Source organism: Gossypium raimondii, chromosome 5, assembly GCF_025698545.1.
Source record: "Gossypium raimondii isolate GPD5lz chromosome 5, ASM2569854v1, whole genome shotgun sequence".
Taxonomy (NCBI): domain Eukaryota; kingdom Viridiplantae; phylum Streptophyta; class Magnoliopsida; order Malvales; family Malvaceae; genus Gossypium; species Gossypium raimondii.
The window spans coordinates 22,193,730-22,221,680 of record NC_068569.1 but is presented as its reverse complement, the minus strand read 5'-3'; the positions used below and the strand labels follow the sequence as shown (position 1 = coordinate 22,221,680).

At 34.4% G+C, this 27,951-nt stretch overlaps 2 protein-coding genes across 2 annotated transcripts; one reads left to right on the top strand and one right to left on the bottom strand.

Moving 5' to 3' along the window:
* Positions 1-13,318: 13,318 nt before the first annotated feature.
* Positions 13,319-20,509, top strand: LOC105769964 (uncharacterized). The gene is made up of 10 exons (XM_012590951.2): positions 13,319-13,653; positions 15,434-15,472; positions 15,723-15,849; positions 16,169-16,230; positions 17,019-17,086; positions 17,381-17,430; positions 17,976-18,045; positions 19,280-19,403; positions 19,509-19,625; positions 20,183-20,509. Exons 1-10 carry the CDS (start codon positions 13,363-13,365, stop codon positions 20,279-20,281), a joined length of 1,047 nt encoding a protein of 348 aa, XP_012446405.1. The 5' UTR covers positions 13,319-13,362; the 3' UTR covers positions 20,282-20,509.
* On the bottom strand, positions 20,428-26,862 carry LOC105769963 (uncharacterized). The gene is made up of 10 exons (XM_012590948.2): positions 26,569-26,862; positions 26,322-26,496; positions 26,065-26,223; positions 24,020-24,113; positions 22,895-22,965; positions 22,092-22,143; positions 21,752-21,800; positions 21,536-21,673; positions 20,910-21,029; positions 20,428-20,720 (listed from the first exon to the last, which is right to left on the bottom strand). The coding sequence occupies exons 1-10, from the start codon at positions 26,760-26,762 to the stop codon at positions 20,615-20,617; spliced, it is 1,158 nt and encodes a 385-aa protein (XP_012446402.1). The 5' UTR covers positions 26,763-26,862; the 3' UTR covers positions 20,428-20,614.
* Positions 26,863-27,951: the final 1,089 nt, after the last annotated feature.

Sequence of the window (27,951 nt, the reverse complement as noted above, 5' to 3'; positions counted from 1 at the left end):
GACTCTTCCTTTTTTTCTGAAATATTCAAGAGATGAGATGAAAAAAAAAAAACCTTATAATGAAATCAATTTACTCATGTTATACATTTACTATTCAACACATATTCGAGTTCAAGTAAGATAAGATTAAGATCAGACATGATGACTAATGAAAGGATTTTATTCTTATAATATTGATACTGTAAGGATGAATTTAAAAATTAATTTAAAATTCAAGTGGTAATATGCAATTAGAAGACAAGCATTGTCAATACAGAACCAAGAAAAAAGCCCACCTCAGATTATTCAAATTTGACTTTTCCTCAAACTCTAATTTTCTCCGAACTCCAACTTTTCTAGAAGAAAAAAACCAAAATGGAGGTATTTGAAGAAGAAAAAAAAAAATCTCCTAGACATTTTGCAAAAAAAAAAATTTGTCCTAACAATAAAAAAGGTGAAAAAACATCCATTAGATATAGACTGAATCAAGAATTAGAATCAAGGAACAAGATGATTTTAAATATCTATTCTCAGTAGACCATGAACCTACTAATTAATCCCTATGCACCATTCAAAGCTTTTTTTAATGAAAATTCATATAGTTCTTTAGATGATTTGTACGAAGGAATTTACATATTCCAGGCTAAAATCCAAGCCCAAAAGAAGGTTGTAACATCTCACCCAGCAAAGCCCTAATATTTGGGTCTTGTTTTAGAAGTGAGAATTTTGGAATGAGTTCTAAAATAGGTAAAATGATGGATCCATTTAAGAAAAAGTTTTATGAGTATGTCTTTGGGCAAAGTCTTGAAAGTTTGAAATATAGTCAATAAGAATAAGGCTTAAGCGGATAGTTTTAAGATTGTCCAACAATAGGATTGGATTAACTATAAGTTATTTTTTGAGCGTGTTTGTAATTCCTTAATTTGACGTATTATGGAGGAGCAAACTTATGACTAAGTTAAGTATGACGATTCGAAGAATAATAGTAAGAGTGTATAAGTTTCTAAATTAGGCGTGTTGTAAATACAACCATATAATGTACGCCATAAGAAATTATGCTATACAAAGATAGACGTTTACATTAATGAATAAGAAAGAAAAGTTTCAAGTTACATCTGTAAAAAGGACGTAACACCCGAGATTCAGATCCGGTAGATCGGGTCGGTTTGAGGGCATTACAGAGGTAGATTCAAACATTTTATCAGTGGTGCCAATTCCTCATATCCCTATCAACATCTACATGGGCAAGTATAACAAGCCCATTACTGTGATAGCCATTATAAATATTGGAGCAGCAGAAACCAACATGAACTCAAAGGTTCTCCTAACAGAATGGTGGAAGCCGTTTGAAAGAATTTTTAATTCGGTTGTAGATCAACCATTCGTTGTAGGCTTAGTTAAAACATCAGTATCAAGATCCAAACTCCCAAGAGAAGATATTGTTATAGGCTTTGATTTACACACCAAAGCCCAACATTTGAGAATTCTACTTGATGGAATCTGATTTAAGATGTTTAAACCCTTTATACCAATTCCCAAGTTGTTTGTCATTTAGCTAGAAAAAATCCAATAGATTGTTTACGAGCTCAAAGATGAAGCTTGTGCAAACTCACTTTCTGAATTTTTATCAAAATGTGACAAGCCATTATGGAAGAATCCAAATTTCTTCACCACACTTCCTTTCAAAATAAATGGAGATATCTATCTCACAAATGCAAGCCATATAGGAATAAATCTTGATCATTAGAAACTAGTTGAACAATAATACAAAGAGCTTCAACTACAAGGGTTGATTGAACCCTCAAACTTTCAATAGGCATGTGAAGCATTCTATGTCAATAAAAAAGTAGAGCAAGCTAGAGGATAACTCAGATTGGTGATCAACTATTAGCCATTTAATCATTTTCTTCAAGATGATAAATTTTCATTACTCAATCAAAACTCATTGTTTTCCAATCTAGTCACTCAAAGCTGGATTTTGGCAATTAGAAATAGAGCTAGCAGAGAGGCCTAAGATACGTTTCTGCATAGCAAATTAGCATTATCAACGGAAAATAATGCCTTTTGGTTTGAAAACAACTCTATCATTATTCCAAAAGCCCATGAACAAGATTTTCTAGCCCATCATAGATAATGCACTGATATATATATTGATGGCATCCTTTTGTATAATTCAGACGAACAAGCCTATATTACTCTTATGAATCAGTTCAAGTAGTTGGTCCTTCAATATGGAATTATTCTATCATAAAGAAAGATGCAAACACACAAATCTGAGATAGAATTCTTGAGCATGAACAATAGAGAAAAAAATATCAACCTGGTCCCTATATTGCACAAGAATTACTGAAATTTCGTGATGAAAATATGGCAAATAAGCAGATCTAACAATTTCTAGGGATTGTCAATTATCTTAGAGATTTTGTTCCAAAAAATTCTAAGTAAACCAGTCCTTTGAGGAAGATGTTGAAAAAAAGATCTCTTCCATGGAAAGAAGTTCAAATAAGAGTAGTCTAAAAGCTTAAATAAAATCTCCAAGATTTGCCACCATTACAAATACTTTCTGATGGAAAAAGAATTCTTTAGACGAATGCTAGCGACAAATATCAGAGTGGAATAAATGGCAAGAGACATCTATGTGGTTCCAAAAGTGGAAAATTCCCAGATGGAGAAATTCATTACCACTCCACTTTCAAGGGAATCTTGACAGTAAAGAAAGGTATATCAAAATTTGAATTTCATCTAATAAAACATTATTTCTATGTAGAAATAGATATGTCCTTATTTCCGCAAATATTAAAATTCAAGTAGAAAATGTCCCTTACCTACAGCTTATTAGATAGTCTAAGTAGTTCTCTAAGTTTTCCTTTGATATTAAACATATTATAAGGAAAGATTAATATTCTTGCAGATTTTTTAACCAGACCACCCAATGAAATCATGATGTACAAACCCTCCACATCGAAAAAATTCACTTCTAAAAAGTCAAATCCTCTTCCTCCACCTTCACCCTTCAGCATCCCACCAAATCTTTATACAGAACATCCGTCAGAAGTTCTTAGTCTCGTCCTTGAAATGAAATTTCACAATAAAGCTAGGGACATGAAATTTCTATGTAAGAAGTTAATTTAGCTTATTTGTTAACTTTGTACATTAAGGATCAAATTGAATAAATGTGAATCTTAACATGAAATTATGTTAAAATAGAAATTTTAATGTCCCTAATTAGAATATATGAAATCAGATTTTAATTTGAAGTTAGGAATTGAAAGTTATGACTATCCTGAGTTCAAAGACTAAATTGAATAAAATGTAAAATTTTAAAAATATCGAAAAAATGAGTTATATAGGCTCATGCATATCATAGCATAGTATGGAGATATTTGGTATTGATTGATGATATAGAGTGATTGTTTTAAATCAAGAATCGGATCAAAGTGGAGTTGATCGGGGAAAAACTAAAATTATAGATTAGCCCTTAAAGTATTCATTCTACATATTTTGAACAAGTTCATATGGAACTTACCACCCTATTTTATTTTTATGTATGAATTATGTTTAGATTTATTTATATGTTAGATTTAAGTAGAATTTAACAAATTTGGCACATATGACTGAAAATGGATTAAATTGAAAATGCTTGTGAATATTGACTATTATTAAAGGGTCTATGATACAAATATGAATGTTGATTGATTACAAGACTCGTAAATGAAATTCGTGATCACGTGCAAGGATTGGTAATGACATATATACAAAAATGATGCCTATGTGAATTTAGTAAAAGGTTAGGATACGTATAGCATGCCATTAAGGTTATATGCATGTTTGATAAGGGATATTACATGTTATTACAAGATCTAGAATTTGTTGCAGTTTCTTGAGTTATACATATCGTAGGTTTAGTCAGGACGGTCAACCTTGATATAATATCAGCTTGTGTGAGCAATTTTGTTATAATGTCAACTTGTGTGAGCGACCTTGGTATACTGTCAGCTTGTGTGAGCAACTTATTCTCATGTATCTTAGTCAGTTTTACTTTAGTTCCGTCGGGTGATGCTCAAATAAATGAAAATGGAAATTTAAATGCAAACTGGATATGTGATGGTATATGTTTGATATTTAATATGTGATAAGTATTGGATTGCCTTAATGTCTTAAATCTTCCTTATGATTTGTAAATGTGACTAACCTATTTAGTTGATATTTTCGACATGTACTTAGATGTGCTCAAATGTTCCAAGGATAGCCACTTTTGAATGTCAAAATGTATTACATTTTTCTTTATTCTTTAATGGATCAAGGTAAGTTTAGTAACTCCATTTGAACTTACTAAGCATTTTTAATGGTTATTCTGGTTGTTTTCCCTTTCCTGTAGATCTTTACCTTGCGAAATTGCTGAGTCGAATCAACGAAGAAGCATAAACTATCCCGATATGGTAGTTATAAATTCATTTTAGACTAGACTTTGTGGCATGTATATAGGGACCTTTGTTGTGCAAATGGTCAACTTAGTGTTAATGTTATGTGATAAGTTGATAATGGTTGGAACTTATGTAATTGGCTTGCTATTGATCAAATCGATACATGTTTTGGTCTTGTGTGATGCTTGTATGCTTAATGATCTCAATTGATAGGCGTTGGCATGATAGAGATTATAAGTATGATAGTTTGAATGATTAGTTGCTTAATGGTATATAAAGTGGTAAAAATGATAGTCATGCTTGAAATATAGGTTATGTGTATGGTTGATTTGGTTCTTTCCATTGTCATTTGGATATTAGATACTCAAAATGAGTAGTTATGCACATGTTGAACTAAGGTAAGTAAAATTGTCATGGTTAGATAAGTAAATGGTGAAATTGAATTTGAATGAATGATAAGGATTGTATGTTCAGTTAAGTGATTAATTTCAAATTGTTACAAGTTCATTTTGGCATGTTTTATTAGGTTTGGTATAAGTGAAATGGTCAAATGAATGTTGGTAACAATATGCTTTGGTTGAAAACATGTAATTTAGATGCCAAAATGAGCTAAGTAGCCAAAAACAGGGTTACGTCACAACACCATCTCAAAGAGTGACGCCACAACGAGCATATGCATGTTGCTGCGGCATGACATACTGAGATGATCACATTACAACAAGGAAATGACAAATTTGCGACGTCGGTCTAAATTTTTTTAAACTTTACAATTTGGTCTTAGTTTGAGTGCGAACTAGTATAAGAGTATTCATAAGCCTATGTAAGTCCTAGAATTGATTGTATATCATATCATACGTGTGACTTGCTTGTATTTAAATGTATAACAACATGAATTGAACATTTATTTGATTGTTATTGCTCCAGTAACTAGTGTAGCATTCTGTAGCTCAGGCTCAATGATCGAGTCGAGCAAGGGGTGATAAGCCATAATATTTTATGCAGCATAGTGTTTCTACCCAGCTAAAAACATTTCAAACAACATAGATTTACAAAACTTATCCTAATAATATCAGAAATCTTGATAAAGAATAGAGAGAACTCCAAAAATATATATGCTAACTTAATAGGATAGTTACTCTTAAAATAAGCCCCTACCTGATGTCGATCCTCCATGGGACCTTTGGCCAGACACCTTAGAGCCTTATTGATAACTCTTGAAAAGAGTCATATTTCATACCTTTAGACTTAGCTAATTGCTTGTACTTGGGTACATTTAGTGACATTTTAAGACATTTTATTAGTATTCTTATAATTTGAAATAGGTGACTGGACTATGTTTACATGTTAGATACTTTTAATTTCACGTGGAAGGGTTGTATTTGGTGGTTTGGCAAGTGCAGGATTTGGAGAAATAAATAAAGGAGTTAAGGTTTGCCAGGATAAAAGGTTGGACAGTTTGCCACCTTGTATGCCGTGGCAAATCAGGGAGATGACCAAGTCAACACTCATCGCAAACCAATTTCAGCCTAACTCTACTTGTACTAGAAAAATCTGCCTAAAAAAGAGGAGAAGATATCGTGGGCTGTTAGAGTTATTCTAGGAAGGAAAAGCTTATAAAAAGTTAAAGGAAGAAGCCTTAAGTGTGGAGATCCAGAGGCAACAATAGAGGGTAGCAGCTGAATAGAGACGAAAAGAGGAGACCGAAGGCAGTCCCTTTCAACCATTACAGGACACTGTACTGCTGGATTGAGGATTGATTTGGCGACAGCCATCTTCTTAAGTTCTTCCATTATTTCTGATTTTTTTCTCCTTAAATTGAATTGATCAAAATGATGTTGAGTGTTATTTCAAACTTGAATTTTAATCGCCAACTCATGAGCTAAATCGCATTGGTTGAGATTAAGTGATAAAACTTTTATTTTCTTTAATAGTTGACGCATGTGTTTGATTTAATCTACAGTTTCATTCGATTGTTCTTATTTTCTAAGCGTATGCATACATTCCCTAGACATAGATGAATGTGCAATATGCCCATAAAACTGAATCTAATTATGAAAAGGTTGGATTAGTTGGCCCGTAATTGAATGATATGAGCAAGTACTCGACAGATACTTGTAGTAGACTCTAGACATAGAGCAACGTTCATACAGAAGGAAGACAAAATAGTGCAGGGTATCATGCTAAGGCATTTAGATACAGGCCAAGTAGCTTGAGATTTTTCTCTTGAAAGAAGCAAGTCATTTTAGGTCTCTTCTGAGCAGTAGATTGAGTACGATTATGCTGAGGTATTACTGAAAGTAATGGCAGATTCCTAGTAATCCCAACCTTCCAAATCAACATCGTAGACATTCTATCCATTGCCGCCGTATCTTTGCCATAACATCCTTAGTTATTTATTTATTCGTTCGCATATTGTTCATGTAATTATTCTCATCATTTCCATCACATATTTTTACTCTTACTTTGCCTTAGCATTTTCACATATCAGTCTGTAAACAATTCGCACTCATCCTTATTATTTTAATCTATCACTGCATACTAACTCAGTTTTGCCATAACATTAATCATTATCATAATTTGACCATTTCTATACCTAATCCGATCCCTGTGGAGATGATCTCACTTGTCACTTTATTACTTGATTCGATGTGTATACTTGCACAATTCACATATCATATTCACACAAGACACTTATCAACAAGAAATAATGACAGCGATAAAGCACTAAAGTGAAAGTATTCTAGATCCATCAAAATGGTCTTAAGATTACCCGTGGTGTGACAACATTTGTGACTAAACCCTAAACCTTTAAAAATAAATATTTGATGACTTAACTAAAAAGATTGCTCAAATAGAGATAGTCACATAACTAAATCAGATATTGACAATCAAATAGAAAAGGTGAAAATTAGAGTATACAGGGCTAAGCAGAAAAAAGAATGGAGAGCAATAGAGCTCAACCTCACCTAAGATGAAAGTATTGGTTATGAAGGCACTAACTAGTCTGCTTTTGTTAGAAATCTTTATTGTTTGTATTGTTTGTTAGGAATCCTATTGTTTGCCTTGGTGTAACAAAAATCTTATCTGAGTTTGTTGTTTCTAATCATTAAGTTTTATAAATAAAAGGAAGCTTATAAGTTTGAAGACAGATCTCAACCATCAATAAAATTCTAGTGTGTTTTCAAAAAATTGTCTTTCTAAGTTTTCTCTTTCTTACTTATTTGAGTAATCTATTTAAATAAAGAGTTGATATGAATCATCCGTGAATTTTAAAATATGCTCGTAATATACTACGTAAAATATGTATGAACAGAAAGATAAAGTATATTATAATTCTTTAGTCTTTATTCCTTATCTTTAAATGAACACATTGATGAGGTTTATATACACATATGAGAATAACAACTCCTAACCAACTACTCAACAGATTTTATAACAAACTAACTATCTTAACAATCTTTATGCTATTGTTTAACATTCACCCAGCTTCTCAACAGGTATGACCAGAAGTAAACTTTGAAAACGAGTAAACAAAGAGACATATAATGGTTTAGTAAGAATATCGATAATTTGATCATAGGCTGGCACTTCATCGACAACAAGAGACCCATTAGCCACTTTTTCATGGACAAAAAACAAGTCAAGTTCAGCATGTTTGAATTTGGAGTGTAAGATTGGATTGGCTGTAATAGCGACCGCACTTGAATTATCACACCAAACTGTAGGAGGATCAGTAGAACTGATTTGTAACTCTTATAATAGAGATACTAACTATGCAATATCACTAGAAGCTGCAGCTAGACTTCTATACTCAGCCTCTACCGTCGACCGAGACATAACTTATTTATTAGAACACCATGAAACAGGTGTATGACCAAAGTAGACACAAAACCCTGTCGTAGACCAACGATAATCAAAATCAAGACCCCAGTTGGCATCAGCATACCCAACCAAAGACAGTCTGTCGGATCATCGAAAAACTAGCCCATGAGTAATAGTACCATGTAAATATCTCCGGATACGTTTTAAGGCTATCAAATAAACCGTAGTAGGTGCATGCATGAATTAACAGACACAATTTATAGCACAGGTAATATCCGGTCAAGTTAGAACCACATACTGAAGAGCACTAGCCAGACTTCTGTATTCAGTAGGATCAATAAGCCTATCACCGTCATTTTTAGACAAAGTCGATGAATTAACCATTGGCGTATGAACACTCTTTGCATTAGCCAGAGAACTCCTGTTAAGAAAGTCTTGAATGTATTTGCACTGACATAAATGAAGACTACCAGTAGAGGACCGACTGACCTCAATCCCTAAAAAGTAGTAAAGCTCACCCATATCCTTTAGAAAGAACTGCTTATGTAGTTGCTGAACAAAACAATTTATTTCATTGGTCGAACTGCCAGTAATAACAATATTATCCACATAAACTAAGATATAAACTGTGGACGTAGTTGAAACTTTAACAAACAAGGAGACATCAGCTTTAGACAAGACAAACCCAGTAGAGATAAGAAATTGTTTCAATGTTTCAAACTACGCACGGGGAGCTTGCCATAATCCGTATAATGCCTTTGCCAGATGACACACCAATGGCTCACCATTTGGACCATATTGAACATATCTTAGAGGTTGTTGCATGAACACTTCATCAGTCAAGTCTCCATTTAAAAAGGCATTGTTTACATTGACTTGACGAAGTTTCCAACCATTAGTCATAGTAACAAAAAAAAATGGTTCGGATAGTAACAGGTTTGACCACTGGGCTAAATGTTTCTTTGAAGTCACAGCCAGGAACTTGAGAGCACCCCTTTGCAACCAATCGTGCTTTCTGAAGACTAACTGACCCATCAAAATTCTTTTTTATTTTGAAAAGCCATTTGCATCCAATTGCTTTCTGACTAGGGGGTAGAGAAACCAGCTCCCAGGTAGAGTTGTCCATTAAAGCATCAAATTAAGCTTAAACTGCGAATTTCTATTCTGTATGAGCAAGAGCTTCCTTAACAGACCGAGGCTCAAAATCTACAACGTCGACTGACAAAGCTTTAGGCTTAAAAATTCCTGCCTTAGACCGAGTAACCATAGATGAGAATTTTCTGTAGGAAGAGAAGAAATAATTGGAGATACATTGGATTGACCAATCGAACTAGCTTCCGTAGACGAACTCGAAAGACAATGCTCCCTTATATTACTCTCACATTCAGCCTGTAAACCAACTGAGACGAACCCACTGGGACGTTACATATCTGGTAACTCAACCATAACAGATCGGTTAAAATTGCAACCTAGATCAGGAGATAGATTATAGCCAGTGACGGGACAGTGGTGCTGCTGGGTTTTGTAGTAGACTAGAAGAAGAACTCCGAACAACAGGAACATATATGGGAGAACAAGAAGACGACTAAATAGTGGGCAGTGCAGATGAATGAAACAGAAATCAACGTTTATCAAACACAACATGACGAGAAATAACAACCTTACCTTCTAGTGTGATATAATGATAACCCTTATACTGAGAGCTATACCCCAGAAACATACATGGTTGTGAGTGAAAATCCAGTTTGTGTGACACAAAAATACGTAAATACGGGAAGCAACAACAACCAAACACCCTTAAGTGATTATACGTAGGCTCATAACCATAAAGATTTTGATACAAAGACTGACCTTTCAAGACTAAAGTGGGCAATCAATTAATAAAATGCACAGTACTGCAGAATGCATAGCCCCAATAATTCATAGGTAGATTAGCCTGGGCCAAAAGTGTAAGACCAATTTCTATAATGTGCTTGTGTTTGCGCTCAGCAACACCATTTTGTTCTGAAGTATGAGGGCAGGAAAGACGATAAAAAATCCCATGGCTAGCAGAACTGAAGCAAAAGCACGAAACTCACTGCCCCAATCACTTTGAAATTTCTTAATAGTCTTCCCAAATTGAGTGCTGACCATAATCTGAAACTGAAGAAAATATTCAACTACTTGAGATTTATGTTTAACCAGATAAACTTAGGTAAACTGATTACACATGTCAATAAATGAAATATAATACAAATTACCGCCGCAGGCAACAGAAGCTGGTCCCCACAAATCAGAGACAACCAATTCAAACAATTCCATAAATTCAATGGTAGAGTGTGAAAAGGGAAACTTATGTGATTTCCCTTTCTGACAAGCAACACAAACATTATCAAGACAATTTTATTTGAAACAATTCGACACTTGTTAAGTACAAGTTTAACAATCGCAGAAGAAGGGTGACCAAGCCTTTTATGCCACAGTGAAAAGACATCATCATCATTCAATCGATAATCTTGGATCCCAGTGTTGTTAATAAAGAAAATTGAATCAAAAAGAACAGACAAACCGGCCAAAAATTGATATAGACCGTCACGAACTTGGCCCCGCAGTAAAATTTCCTGTGTCTGGATGTCCTTAACAACACAATAAGAGGGGTGAAATTCAAAAAATACATTGTATTCAATAGCAAATTGAGAAATAGACATAAGATTTTTTCGGATACTTGGCACTCACAAAACATTAGAAAGATGTAATAACTTCTTCTTTGTTGGTAGAGCAGTATTCCCAATAGAAGAAATTTTAGTGGGAGTCATATTTCCCATTAAAAGAGAAGAAGTACATATATATGGAGTGGAGGCATTTAAATCAGACGCATTTTGACACACATGATGAGTGGCATCTGAATCTGGACACCATGATGAGGTTCCTATCGGCACAGGAACACATGATTTAGTATTATCAAAGTTGGAATCATACTGTGTGGCATCTGAAAAATCAGATGAATAAAAATCAGGGATTCGGGGTAGCCCAACACACTGTGAGGAATCAAAATCAAATACATGGGCTCGTGGTTTAGTCTGTCACTAAACTTCAAGAGCATTATTTCACATAAAGCCTTCAAGATCAACATAATTAGCATTAGGCTCAAGTGAACTGAGTCTAAATTTTTTACTAGCATTAACCTGTTCACTATTCAGCCCATTATTTTACCCACTAACAGGCCCAAGAGACTGGCCTGCATTTGACCCAAAACACCGCCCAGTATGCTACCCACGAAACTGGCTTGCATAACTCGGCCTGTATGCTACAACAGAAAGCCCAACACGCTATGCATATCGCTAGTCCAAAGCATGCCCCACATCACTCTGCATATCGCGCCTACCATAAAATTCAGATGGGCCACCAACATACCCAAACCAAGCACCATTTGATCCACCAACAAATCCAATCCCATAACCAGTTTCATTAGGGTAAAAATCCCTAGCTTGCGGCGGATAAACATCCTGATTCTGAAAGGGTGTCCAGCCTCCCAAAAAATCACCACTAGATCCAGAACCATCCAACGAACCAGAACCTTGTAGCCCATGTCTATTATGCGCAGAAAAAGAAAATCGCGTCGTGGAGGAAGCATTTGGGTCGTCGTAGGAGCGATTGAAACGATAGAAGCAACACTACGCCATATGACCGAATCTGTTACAGATTTGACACTGCATTCGTGACCGAAAACCACGCCCTCGCGAACCTACTGTAGCACGTCCTCCATGCATATCGCGTGAAACTGAATCGACTAACGCAGCAACCATAGGCGTTTCAACTAGATGAGCATGCATTGAAACCTTACGCGCCACTCGCATTTGTTGACTTTCAAACTCTATGAGAACGTCGACTAATCGCTAAAAAAGAAGAGGCTCCATCGAGAACGAGGCCAAGGTCAACACTACGTCAAAATTTGATGAGAGGCCAGGCAAAATAACTTCCACCTTTTCGGCTTCTGATACCGCTGATCCAGAAGTTACAAGTAACGCACAAATATTTTCTATTTTCGCAATATACTCTTTTACAGTTAACTCACCCTTATTTGTAGAGTGAAGATCATGTTTAATACGAGAAACTTTCGCACCAGTTAAAGGAGCAAAAATACGATTCGCGATGTTCCATATTTCGCATGCAGATTTAGTAGATGTAAAACATGATAGAAGCAACGAACTAATTGTAGAAAGGAGCCAAGAAGCTAACAACTTATCCTATTGATTAAACACAGACGCATCTGGATTTGGAGTGCACCTTCTGGAGACACGACGAACCTAGGTGGGGCAGACAACGTACCCTCCAAGAATCCTTGTAGCTCATATCCCTCTATTATCAACCGGATATGTTGCTACCATTGGACAAAATTTCCTTCCTCTAGCTTCACCGTGTCATGGCGAGGGAAAGATTGAACCAGGCGTGCATTGGAAAACGATGGACTCATAGGATCAGCAAAGTTAGAATCGGCTGATGGTGTCATAATGTGAAAGCGGAAGCACGTACCAGGACTAGGCGACTGATACCATGTAAGATACTACGCAAAATATGTATGAACAGAAAGATAAAGTATAGTATAATTCTTTAGTCATTATTCCTTATCTTTGAATGAGCGCATTGATGAGGTTTATATATACATATGAGAATAATAGCTCCTAACCAATTACTTAACAGATTTTATAACAAACTAACCATCTTAACAATCTTTATACTATTGTTTAACATGCTCTATGTTTATCATATTTATATATAGATCCTATATTTTAGAAATAAATTGAGATAAATTTGGATCACTTAAAACTCAAATAATTGTTAAAGATATAATTTTATAATAAAATTAATTTAAAATTTTTATCTCTTAGTAAACAGATGAGATCAAAGCAATTTTCAATGATGCATGCGTGACTTGTTAAAATTTTATTTATTTATAAGAATATCTTAAACTAACTGATGATTTTATTTTATTTTTATTAGACTTCTAATGGTATAAAATAATTACCCTATTTGATATTAAATTTTAATTTATCCAAAATTGATGGAATTGAGCAAAAGAGCCCAGCCCAATAAGAAAGATCGTTTCTGTATGGTAGTTGAGTTGTGGTTGGTTGCGAGGCAAATACACTAAGCAAGGATGATGGCTTCTCCTTTACCTTCCCTCGCCTCTTTCTTTCCCTCAAACCACAATCCTCCTTCTCTAACTACTGCTTCACTTCCAGTTTCGAAGCTTATTTTCTCATCTTTTTCCCCGAAGTTGTCAAGAAACAAGAAATGGGTCTCACGCAGAAACAGATTCTATCCGGCGAAACCAACTGACCATGATTTAGACACGACGGGACCATCCCCGCAAGCCTCAACTCAAAATGCTGGCAACGCATCCATCAGTTTCTTATCTATACTTTGTCCTCTTCTCAGATTATTCTCTGTAAGTCTCTTTATTTTTTTCTTGAAACCTTGTTTATCTTTTCTCTACAACAAAAAAAATTGAGCTTGTCATGCCTATAAAATCACAGGCTAAGTAAATAAAATCACAGGCTAAGTACTATTCAGCATTACTTTATGGAATTAAAGACAAACAACTCGTCAATTACATGTTTCTTTATTTTCAATATCACCTTGTTAACATTTCAGGTAAACATAATTTAATGCTTAATATAATCAGTACAATTGTATTGTTTTAATTTTGTTACTTACTGATGCTTACCTTAATACAACAAATAGTTATATTCACTAAAAATGAAAATAACTATATTTATTTGTATTTTTTCTAATATGACAACTAGGTGAAAATCAAAGTTCTCATTGCACTAAACCTAAGTCCATATGTTACATTGGATCAAAGTTGATATGTAATATTTATTCCTTTTATGTTATTAGGGTAGTTGAAATCATGGTTGTTGGGTCTCTTTATGATGCGATGAGTGGCTGAAAATTGTAGAAAACTGGCAGTTTTGAGTAGATTTAATTGTAGGTTATGTCTCTCTTGCGGAGTACCAATAGAAAGGCAAGATTAACTGTGGATGCATGTTTCTCATGTCGTTATTATATTTTCCTCTAAAAATATGGATTAAAACCAATTATGACTAGGACATCAGCTTGGTATCCTGGCTCTTTATGTTCTTGCTTCTTATCGGTTTGTATAAATAACTAACAAAGAAGCATGCAATTATTTTCATTTAGAATTTAATTGCAAAAGCGTAGTCAGTCGATGAATTTTGGTGATATGATTTGGTTTGTATGGCTCAATTTTTTCCGTTTCATGATTATCATTTTTCCAGTTGAAGATTTGGCATCTTGTCTGTAAGGAAACATTTTGATCTACAAACCTTCGTGTGCCAGTGTAGTGTTATTTTGAGTATCATTTTCTTTTCTGTTTTGCATGTGTTGACTATTGTTTTTGGCTATGATATAAGATTAACATTTTATTCTTGATACTTTTCTTGTTGGATTTTACCAATCTCAAAGGCTCATTACCTTTGCTTGGTGTTAACTACCTGCAAGTGCTTATTATGCTTTGCAAGTGTAACTATGTACTGATTTTCCTGGGTATTTGCCACCCCATGCACTTCACCTTTAACTCTGTGATCTTCCTTGCTGGTCAAATCAGTCAAGCATAGTAAGCCATTAACTCTAACTGCCCCCTCAGTAGAAAAAGATTCTCTAGCATGCAATGCAAGGTTTCCGAGACCATCGTTGTTCATATTACACAGCATATATCATTTAACAACTAAACCAGATATCCAAATGCTAGAATTTCTGTTGTCTGAATGTTCAGAATCAGGTTTCCTTATCGACTTGCTTCTTCATTTGATTCATGCCTATTCTTTTTGTTTGAATATAATTGTATGTTGCTTGGACTGTTCATTGTTTTTGAAGTATCCGTGTCCGATACATGGGATACATATGCATTAACTCTTTGAAAAATCTAACTATACCCATGTCTGATACGTTCGCATATCACATCTGAGTCCAAGCAACATAGATTTGATCCCTTGGTAGCTAATACCTTTGATGGACTGGCTGCTGTACCTTTTATGCATTAACACTTCGGAAAGGAGCTGCTGTAGCTTTAAACAAAATTCCTTCTCTCTATTCTCGTACTTGGAATTGATTTCTATTTCTAGCATACGTGATTATAAGTTCGTGGTCCTTTCTATAACTTTTCATTTTTTCCTTACCAATCCTTTCTATATTGTGGTTTGCAGGGAGGAGACCCCTCCCAAGAACGGAATGATGCTCTGGAGGTAACCTCTTTAAAGAGTCACCCTTTTTTCTCATCACTCTTATATCATTTATTTCTTTGCCCAAACTATTTTCCTTGTCCTTTTTCTTTTTACCTTTCATAAGTTTCTTCAATGTTTTATTTTCGTTTTCTTTTACATAATATACCTCTAGAGTCCCGTTTAAAGAGTCATGTTTTCTTTATGTTTCTTTCGTCAATGTTTGCATATGCAGAAAGCTTTAATTCTCTACTTTTTTGTGGCTCAATAGTAGGTAGCGACATCTTCTTTATCCACCTTGGCAAGATTTCCTTGGGGATCAAAATCACTAGCAGAGGGCTCAGAGAGCAAAGATATAACCATTTCCGATCCTCCCATTCGCATGCAACTCTTTGAATTTGGTAAGTGTCTTGCTAAATAATGTTTGGTCATCATATGCTTATAAATGGCCAAAATGTGAAAAGTTGCTTTCCTCTACATTTCACTTTGATTTATCTTAGTTTTCCTGATTCAATGTTTTGGCTAAATAAGTGGATGGAAGAATGAGCATTAGAATTTCTGAAAACAAGTAAATTAGCATGTTCTAATAACCAAGTTCTTACGCCTTGTAAAAATTATCATTACTTTTGGGGTCAAAGTTTGAATAAATTGCTTATTTCAAATGGTGTTTTCAGAACCTGAAGGTTTTCACTTTATTTAGTATTTGCATTTTGTAAACAGAAGCATGCCCTTTTTGCAGAAGGGTTCGAGAAGCATTGACAGAGCTGGATCTTTCTGTAGAGGTGAGAACTGCTAGATATATTTTAGAAAAATTCGTTGTTTATCACAATTGACCAAGTTTTATTAGCAGCTGTTCTCTTTTATAAAACATTTTTGTCCTGAACATATTCTGAAGGGGTTTTGCATTTCAAAACAGTCCATGTAAACAGCACAATTTCATTTGCATTGAGAGAGAGAGAGAGAGAGAGAGAGAGAGAAGGGGGAGGGGACTAATGCATGGTTGGTTTGGATAGCTTAGTCAGGTTGGCTGATAATCAAATCTGTAGTCAACCTAAAAGACACGAAGTTAGCTGATTTAGTATTATAGAGTTTGTGCAGGATATATAAGTTTTACATAACCAGAAAATATCAATTCTCACAGCATGTCGTGTCATAAGTTAAAATATCTATCTTATATTTGATGAGTTATTATGGTTATCAGATTTCATTTTCTGATAATAAAGGATTCTGAATTTAAGAATTCATCTTTCTTTTAGCTTCTTTCATCTAAAAAGTTGCTGCTCTGAGTTGACTACTGCTGTACAAATGGACCAGGGAGAAAAAACTGAATTGAATAATGTGTACCTCTTTGTATGATTTATAGGGTATTCAGTGTTTAGTGCACTCTTTACATGATTAGAACAGATTCTGGTTAACTCAATCTACCGTTTATGTGCTTCATCTGAGAATAAATGGAATAATGCATAGGACTTTATATCACATGCATAATACTTATCATGCCCGTTTTGATGCTTTGCTATTATCTAGTTTCCATGCATCATGATGCAGACTTTTTACCATTTTTGAACAGGTGTATCCTTGTCCAAAAGGTTCTTTAAGACATAGAGAAATGGTTAGAAGCTTTGGTGGAAAAGAGCAGTATGTGGTTCTCTATCTTATTGTAATTCTATTTTATATGATTTTTGGTTGGTTTGTTGCTTGGAAGTTTTAATTCGGATCGAATTTGAGATGTCTTGAATATTAGCAATTTCATATGTTGAAGACAATGCACAAATTTGTGTTTGTATTGACGTTTAACTTACTTACCAGAGCATAATTGGTCTTGGTTTCATCAATTTTATATGAAGCTTTCTCGGGGGGAAAGGGAACAAGTAATGTTGTTAAGTGTTTCTCCTTTTATGGAATTTTAAAGTTTATGGAGTTATCATGCAGGTTTCCCTTCCTCATTGACCCAAATTCTGGAATATCAATGTATGAAAGTGGTAAGTTGTGAAGCTCTATCTCACCTTGGTGATTTCAACATTGACTGCCATTAAGTTCTTCTGCAATGATCTCCTGTTTTGTTTGCCTTTGCTTCATAACATAACCTTGTTTGAAATGAATTGAACCAAGTATCATATATAGATTTACTCACAGGTCCATATCTTGTTCTGTTTTTTTTTTCCATCAATGGTGGATGTAATGATGCTGATCAATAATGAGAGATTCCATGCAGAGAACATGTGTCTAAAGTTCTGGGACTGCAACTTTTGACTGATTGCTGATTTAGTGGAATCTTATTCATTTCCTTAGAACACATCAGGAGCTTTTTGCATGTCTATTTTGATGAGAAGGAAATCTAACATGACCCAGATTACAGACTGCTCTTATTTATAAGTATTCGTACAATTATTTTATATGGGAACCTGTAAGACAGTAGATGTATGCCTGCATCTGCACAACTTATGGTTGATTTGATTATATGCTTTCTTTACTGTCCATATCATAATTTGCTGAACATTCATTTTCATTCTACTTTTTCTGATAGGTGATATTGTCAAATACCTGTTCAAGCACTATGGTAAAGGAAGAAGCCCCTCAACGGGTCTTTTAGAAAGGTATGTAGGCACAAAGTTTGCGTATATTAAATATCTGTCCAAGTGTTTAAATTGGTTAAACCCCAAACCTTAAACCTGGCATCTGGAATATTTTTCTGATATGTGCGAATGTATTCAGTTGCTTGATGTATGCTAGTACTTTAATCCCCACTTTTTGGTTATGAGGGGAGAGGAAGATATATTGCAGAGAACATTGAAGTCCGAGAGAAAAACAAATTGAATAACTAGATTCTGGGTGTTACTTTGAAATTTTGGATTTTGAGTTTTATGTGTTCATTTTTAAAGTGGTAGCTAGATAGAAGGAGAAACGTATTCAGTGAGCTGTTTGCTTTGGTTTGTCTTAGTGATAATAATGCAGCAGAGTTCAGGAATAACATAAAAGTTAGCAATTTTACTTACTGCGTTCTTTAGGTTGTCATTTAAAAAAAAAAGGAATTTACAAGTCCAATTACAGGTAAAATTACAACTCACATATAATATGTGTCCAATCAACTAGAACTAGAATAGCTCCATACATAGCACATTGGTCTGAAAATCAGAATATATCTGGACTTAGACCAGAGTAAATCTAGATAGGGCTCACACATGTTATTGACTTGCGAAGAAGAGGGAAACATCTGGTTAAGATTAAATCATGAGTTTTTCAAAACAAAGTCAAGGTATACACATCTAATGTTACACGGACTTGGCTACAAGCATCAAATATGGGTGTGTATTACATACAGGTAATAGTTAGATATTTCTTAGTTTTGCCTTTGAGGATCCTTTGGAGGTCATATCTCCATATCCATGCGTCGAACATGAGTGTCGAATACGGGTACTTTAAGAAAAATGGTTCAAATACGGGTGTGTATTACAATGTAGATACATATTGCACATAGTTTTTAGTACAAATGGTTCAAATCAAATGATGGATAACTTCTATATTACCTGAACTAAAATATGAAAGTTGGATACAGGTATGTGCCTCATACAAGTATGTTCAGTTTTTTCTATGTTTTCCCATGTATATGGAGGGTAATATCTTTGTACTCATGTCAAATACGGGAACTTCAAGAAAAATGAGTTTGAGCAACATGTTCTTCTATTTTTATCAAAAGGTGCTTTAATTATAGATATGGACTTTAATTGAACATGTTAAGCCACATGGTTAAATTGTGTTTCATTGATTCGTAAGAACTTTAGTTTCTGTCTAAATTCTTAACTAGTTCTCCCACAATGCTGCATTTTGCAGCACATTGTTCACTGGATGGATGCCAACAATTCTTCGAGCAGGTCGAGGAATGATGCTATGGGATAAGGCAAGACGAGACCCACCACCAAAAAAGCTTGAACTTTTCTCGTATGAGAATGATCCAGTAAGCTATCATATTCATGATTAAATAGTCATCTGTTGGTTCTGCTAATGAAGCATAAACCTTTAAATGCTCAAATGTTATCATTCTTCTTTCTTTATTTGACAGTATTCACGAATTGTACGAGAGGCACTTTGTGAACTCGAACTTCCTTACATCCTTCACAATGTGGGAGAAGGATCTCAACGGATGAAATTACTCCTTGAGGCATCTGGATCCAAAGAGGTTAGCTCCTGATAAATTCATATGATCTTTCACTTAAAACAAACTCCTCAAAGTAGTGAAATTGATATATAGTATTTGCTGGCTCATGCAACAAGCTTCAGGTCCTATGCATTAATAGTCTCGAGCCACTTGAACCTTGGCTCTATGTTGTTGGATCCAGCACTCATATCCGATACATATTTGGACATGGATATGTGGATATGATTTTCCAAGGACCTTTCAAATTGAACAAATTTGTATATATCCATGTCCGACACTCAAAACCGAGTTTGAGTTGATGCATTAGCTTAGACTTTTGTAACCCTATCTCACACATGCCCCAGTTTGAGCAGAAACCCTACCATATTGAATGAACAATACGACATAAACGGAAATTTGCAGGTCATGTCAAACACCAAGTATGATCAGATTGTTCTTTGAATATTTTTTCATGTATTTGGAGGATGTTTGAGGGTCATGTGCTCATATCTGTGTCAAACACAAGTCGGACACAGGCACTTTGAAAAAATGGATAGTTAGCTTGAATCATTAACATAAAGTTTAATTGCAATTTGCAGGTTCCGTATTTAATCGATCCGAATACAAAAACTCAACTTGGTGATTACAAGAAAATACTGTCATATTTGTTCAATACATATTCGGCAGCCGCTGTATAGTTTCATTGCCTTAAACTCTAAGCTACCCTCATCTGTGCCGTGTTAAAAAGCCTCAGACAGGTAATGCCAATTTAAATTTTTAAAATATAAATATTTGATCCGTTGCCCCTATTTATGATGCAATTGATTAGGTTGTACGTAAGATGTGAGAAACTTGTACCTTTTATACATGTCGAAAACAAATAATGTAAGTTTATGGTTGAATTGAAAATCCAAGTTGCAAGAAAATATGCAAATATATTTGTGGTACTTCCTCAGAAACAAGTAATCTTATACGGTTTACAAATGATCCCAGGAATAACTTCTTAATCAAACAAGTATCATCTAAGAAATTCAGCGCCATCTTTGAACAAATTCCTTACGAAATTCTTCAAATCGGCCTGCATTGATAGCTTCCCTTATCAACCGGAAAAAACCTAGAAAATGGTGGGTGTTATGTCTGCAACATCAAAGCCTAAAAGCTGTTATTATCTTCATAGCGGAAACCTTTCTAGATAGGATTAGTATTGTTTCAAACGGTGAGGAACAGACATCAATTTTTGATCAAACAAACTAGTAAGCATAAAAATGATTGAAAGCAAAGCTTGTATCACCAAAAGGAAGAAACAAAGAAAGAAAAAGGACATACATTTCCAGCAAAATTTGTGCCAACATTTCATGGACATTGAGTAGATGATTAATGTAGGCTCGGGTATGATTTCGACATGTATAACACGTACAGCCTTCAACGATGGGCATTGTGTCTTTCCTGAAAGGGAGGAAAAAAAATGATATGTTATTAAGGAAAAATTGATCCATATTTCATAAGTAAAAGCAGTAGATTCCCACTTAGATCCAAGATCCTCCGATGTCTGATCAACATGGATCCAAATATCTATTGCAAACAATGGCTCATCTACATGTATAAATGCATCTTCAATTTGTAGTTATAAAACATGGTATCCCCATACCCAAATCTGAATATGTTTCGAACACTGGTGTCAAACATAGGTTAAAAGATGTAAATGCATCCATGAAGTAGAAACAAAATCTCAATAAGCATTCAAAGATGTAATATAAGATACTAGTATTCCTATGCTTCACAGGATCATTCATGATAATAGAAATTGTAATAGAAGCAGGCATATAGAAACCTTTACAAAATATTCAAACTATTGATAATATGACTAATAACATTCAATCTTAAACCCAAGCCAATCAAATTTTCATTTTTAAGCAAAAGAGTTAAAATTTAAAAGTAATCTTGAAAATTACCTGAACACTGTGGCTCTCAGATTAATTTTTCTGGGGTCGCTTCCTACATCACTTGGGGCAAGATTCAATGCATTTATCTGTGTTCTATCTAGTGGAAAGGTGAGTGCAAAGCCTCCAAGTGTAAGATGGTAAATATACCTATAAATAGCCATGAAAGCGATTAGCATAGTTAAAAGACAGGTTGGATGGTAATACATAGTGAACTGAGCTACATACGTCGACTCGAAGAGGTCAACACCTGCAGCAATGCCCTGCAATATTTCCTCTATGACATTAAAAAACAAATTAATCCGTGATGACGTGAATTACAAAACATACCAATATAGTAGGAATACAAATGAGCTTTCAGAAACATAACTCCACTGACAATGATAAAAATGTAAACAAAGGCTCTCATGTTACAATAATCCCCCCCCCCCCACCCGCACCAAGAAAAACCCTCATCCCCCCAAATCAACCACCACCATGAGAGATCTGGAGAGTAAGAGAGAGAGAAAGCAGGGAACAAGAAAGAAAATAATGGATTGAAACTGAAGAAAACAGATATGATTGGTACCTGGCAGTCCAAGCCCGCATATCAACCGCGGTTTTTCCTCTGGCAAGGCTTCCTGAGTATTACTAACACTGTTAGAACTTAAAATTACAAAGGGAACGTGAAATTGCCACTCTATTGCTGCAATTGATCCATAAAACAAAAATTCGCCTAGCAAATCCTAACCCCAATTTCAATCATAGCCATGAATCCTAAAATTCCGAATGTATGTCCAAAAACCCTAAGTAAACAATTTACTCCAAATGTATGTCCCATGTCATCAACTTGATTATTCTTTAACCCAATAAGATCAGACTTGAAGGGTACCATAATAAACAAGTAAACAACCAACTTAGATTCCAAGAAAATAACCTAAGCTCCTAGAATAAACTAAAGTTGACAAAATAACATAGCAAAATAGGGTTTAAAATTAATAAAATTACAGTTCCCAACTGTGCAACGAAGAACAATGAGTCAAGTGTTTCAATGGCTACACCAAGTAAGCTTGACCTTTGTATACTTTGTCATCATAACTATACAGTTTTTACCTTTGGCTTAGAGGAAGAGATTTAGACTTCCGCACTACTCTTATCACGTTTCTTCCATTAGTATCTGTTTTGCTGCCATTAGCTAAAAGAAAAGTAAAAGCTGAAAGAAACAAAAGCTAACCAATAGTGAATCTTACAAAAGCTATATCTTTTCTACTTTTTCCCTCTTTGATCAACACATCCAAACTTCGTTGAGTTTTAAATCATGCACCAAAATATATATTAATATAAGTTAAACTGATTATTACTTTAGCCTAAATTATGGGTTAAGCTACTTACAATGACAGCATTAAGCAGAGCAGGGCGTTCATCCATGCTTTCCCCAAGCCCTAACCCTCCAACCCAATAACCTGCATAATTTATATTCAGAATCAGTATTTAAATATTTGATAACAAGAGTGAACATGCAATCGAAAACAGATGCATTAAAATATGTACTATGGAATAGGAAAGATCTAGGTTTCAAGGTAGCAAGCATGCATATACATTAAGATGAGTTGTCCAAGGAGCTAATAAGCACCGAGACATAAGGAAACCATATGTACCACAGTTATGTATAAGCTAGAATATGTAACCAACACAGCTTGGATACAGATGAAAAGATTTAAAAAATACATATTATTTAAATTGGATATAGGGAGGAACAATTAAAATTCAAAGACTAACAGGTAAGGGAAGTAGTTATGCCATCTCCAGCAAAGTAACCACAATGGTACCACCTTGACCAAATAGATTTGAGCAGATTTGGCATCAGATCCAGGATATCATGAAGACCCCAAATTTAATCCCATTTAGATAATTAACAAAACTATATTTGAAGACTAAAATATTTTAATAATTTATTTACTTTAAAAAGACATGTAAGAATATTCTTAATTACAATGACAGATCCTATTATCACATTCTAAGTTCGGAAACTTGTTGATGACCATATCCATATCTGTCATACTCGTGTTCGTGTTTGAGGTCACTAGATAAGGGGCCAACATAGCAACTAAACTATAGTACATACACACACACACACACACACAAAAAAAAAAAAAAAGACCTATTCTATTTGTAGTCTTAAGACACTAAGGAGTATTTACAATACAGTCAAAGCTTGTGCCTGGTGTCGATGGTGTGTCCTTCATGCAGATGGACTTGAGTTTCCAGCTTTAAACCAAATTAAATATGCCTAGGAGCTCTACGCTGAAAATACATTTAAGCCAGACATCAATATCATATTATTAGGGCACCTTTGGTGCACAAAAACTATGGATACGATGGGATAAAGTAAGATTGTGAATAGGATTGTATTCGATAATGTTATCCAATATAATGCTAGGGGTATGAAAGGATTAGCATGCAACAAACTGCGTTAAGACTTTATGGCACAAACAAAAGTCTTGCTCATAGATATACCAGATACGTTTCTTGTTGCTACCTCTTGGGCACATCTTCGCCTTTCTTCCAAACTAGAACCTCCAACAATAGCTCCGAAAACAGCTCCACTTGCCTAAATTCCATGAGTTAATACAAGCTTATATCAATCAAACTTAATATCACATTGCATTTTTTGACAAAAGCTGTGCTGATGTCATTTTGGAATACTTATTACTCAATAAATTTAAAGCTAAATGCATTCCACAGTCAATGATGACAAAAACTTAACATTCAACCCAATATTTACGTAAATATTTTCTTTATAGTTCTGCACGGGGAGAAGATGTTAGACATATATTCCTTCAGAGACATTATAACTTCACTAATCAAAGCCCCATCATGGTTTCAGTAAGTACCTATGAGAACCCTTAGATTATTCATATCTTTAAAGAGCGAAGGCTTTCATCTAGTTAATTACCTACCTACTAAACAAATAAGCATCATCTTCGACTTAAAACATATATTCCTTAAGAGACATTATAACTTCACTAATCAAAGCCCCATCATGGTTTCAATAAGTACCTATGAGAACCCTTAGATTATTCATATCTTTAAAGAGCGAAGGCTTTCATCTAGTTAATTACCTACCTACTAAACAAATAAGCATCATCTTCGACTTCAAACATAACCACATGGCTTGTAACCTTAACATTCTTATAAAAACATGGTTTGAACTAAATTTACCAAGATTTGACCTTTATGCTGTATAAAGAAAGAATAGAGCAAAAGGAGAGGGAAAAAAGGAATCAAGCTGGAGCAAAGGATACAATTGTATCTTCCTAGATCAGAAGAGGAGAGGAAGCTAGAATGAAGCGAAGGGATTTCATATTATTACGATATTCATCAATTTGGAATAATTATCAAAAGAGAATTTCCACAGTCAATAGCATGATCTCAGGCGAAAATTATGAGTAGAAAGGCTTTACTCTCAGATCCTTTAGGTTTGAAGGTATTTAAAAGGTGGCTTTTGCAGGCTTTACCGTTATCCAAATCTTCAATGGACATTTTTGAGGTCTCCGCATACAAAAATAACACAACTTCATTAATGCACTTAAAAATCCATGTCCTTTCAAACATCCAGAGATGCCAAACCCTTTTTATTTAGTAGATCAACCTCTACCTCTCTTTATTATTTTTACTAAAATCAAATTTACTTTACATTCTCACAAATACGACTTTATTTTTTATGATCTCTTCTTGCATGATGAGATACCTGTTGAAACAACCTTATTTAACTGATACTCAACCAATAGGCAAGCCATATTCTAACTACCACTACAGTCATACTGCATAGCCAATGCTATCTTACGATTATTGAAAAACCCTTGTAACACTCAACAAACCATCTAATCTATATCCATTTTGTTCCGGTAAACAACATTCTTTTACATCTGCTTTCTTTATCCATAATGCTAATATAGGCACTCTCAGGAATGTCCTGAAAATCAGTTCTAACTTCATCGCTGACCTCGTCCATTTCTTTTACTAAAATTCTTCTCTTCTCATCCAGTATAACATCAAACCCCTTAGACTCTTAGGTAGTCCTTCAATATTCTAACCGAAGATCAACCCTATGCTTACTTTCATCTTCTAGAACTATAACATCTTTCAAATAAAATGCAACAGTAAACTTCATCTAGAAACTAACTTGCTAAAATTTAAACTAACTAGAAAACAAAAAACAAAAACATTTCAAAATTCAGCGTAGGTTCCAAAATGCAAGATGAAGTTACAATTAACAAAAAGAGCACCAGAAATAGTGTTTAGTAGTGACACCAATACTTTAAAGGATGACTTGGGTGTGAGTGTCAAATACAGGTATATGTCCTACAAGTGCATGTTTAAATTTTTGCAAGTTTTAATGCTTGGAAGGTCGTATCCTTATACCAAAACTGGATACAAGTCAACAAAATGAAAAGCCGGAGTAATATACATGATGCTTATCATTTGCAAAAATTCAATATCATGTTATTCTAATTGTAGTAAGTCAAAGATGAAAGAAAAAAGGCAATAAAGAAAATTACAGGGCTTAATGAAATGCATTCATCGAGCCATTTGATGGTCCGGTCCACTGAGGTTTTGTTCCTTTTATCAGACACCCAAGCAGGCACTTCATCAGCCAAAGTAGCCCACAACTCAGGTCTCGTGGAAGATATCATTTCCATATATTCAACGGGTTTAATCTGGCAAACACATTAAAATTAAATTTCGCCCGGTTCATTCAGTTAGAGCCGAGTAATGAACACCGCTAAATACATCAGTATTGATAGACAGATAGTACCAGAAGACGACCACAAGGGGTCTCGAAAGAGGCCCCGATTTTGTTAGTGGAACTAGCTTCGGGAAGGCATTGAATGGAATCCCTTGGAACAGCAACGAAGCAATGGTCATGCAAACCAAGTAGTTGGTGAAGCCCTCCAATCTTGGAGATAGTTTTCATGGAAAGGCCTTCCAAGCTGAAATATGCAAAAGATTAAGCAGGGAATAGAGGAGAAAATAGAGTTGAAAGAAGGCAAATGAAAGCTTACAAGTGAAGGGGGCTGACATGGAGGAGACGGGACTCAGGGGAAGGGAGACAAGAGAGAAGGTCAGGGGAGATAAAGTGGGGCAAGCCTTTACGGGTGGAAAGGAGAAGCGAAGGGGTGTCGATGGTGGAGGTGCCCAGATGGAGGATACCTGCCCGTGCTCCTCCATTGCTCCATGCCTTCACCGCGAACTTCATGCTGTGGCAGTATAACAGTGGTTATGGAATTGGAGCGGCGAAGAAACAGGGGCCTTCGCCTTTCTTTCAGGGTTTTGTTGGGTTTATGGTTCAACCAAGAAATTTAAAAAAATTCTCCCTTCTTCTCATATTTTATTATTATAATAACAATTTTAACCTTTATATTTTATGTAAATATTAGGATTAATAATTAAATTTATTATTATGTCGATAAGAATATATATAATTTGATGAAAAAACATTTACATTAATTAATTATTATTAATTTTTACTTTTAAAATTAATAAAATTGATTTTTTAGAAATACGACTTTACTCTAACATTTTTTAAAAGATCAAATTAATTATAATAAACTAGGATAATGGAAAGTTACTAATGTGTCGAATTGGTATCAACATTTCAAAATGTCTTCGAAAATCTGTGTATAATTATAAGAATACGTATTGGTTTTTCTTGTCAAAACAAAATCCAACAAATATATATATATATATATATATATATCTCTATTACATTATAATATACCATGTGGGTTAAAAAATAAAATAAAAATTGTAAAATTTAATAATTTTACATCGGAAATTTTGATCATGATTCAAATATACAAATAAACGTAAAATAATCATTTTTATATTGGATAGTTATAATTATTTGTGTACGCAACAATTAAACGTAAAACGATGTTATATCGATAATGGTGTTAGTTGTTTATGAAAATTAAATCAAATCAACAATTCATATATAAAATTGCACAAAATCAAAATCCATATATAACATTGCACATTAGACTAAAATTATGTATAGTTTTGAACTTTATCTTAAAATCAAAAGAAGTTTTGGTTGAAATGATAAAACTGAAATGACCTCTTGTCCTTCTCAATTTCAAAATTAAGCAATTTCATCCTTCCAAAAAAAAATTCCTAACAACTTATGACACTTGATCACGACATTTAATCTTCTCATCAATTTACGCTATTTTAACAATATAATAATAAATTTAACTCTCAACATTAATAAAAATGGGAGCCCACCTCCTTTCCCACGATTCCCCAAATTTGCAAATATTTTTCGTAAAGTTGAATTTACATTTTTGTATGCATTAAATTAAACTTTTAATACTGATTTAAATTATTCAATTTGAGTTGCACTTTTACTTCTATTTCAATATTATAAATCTTAATTGGCACAATAT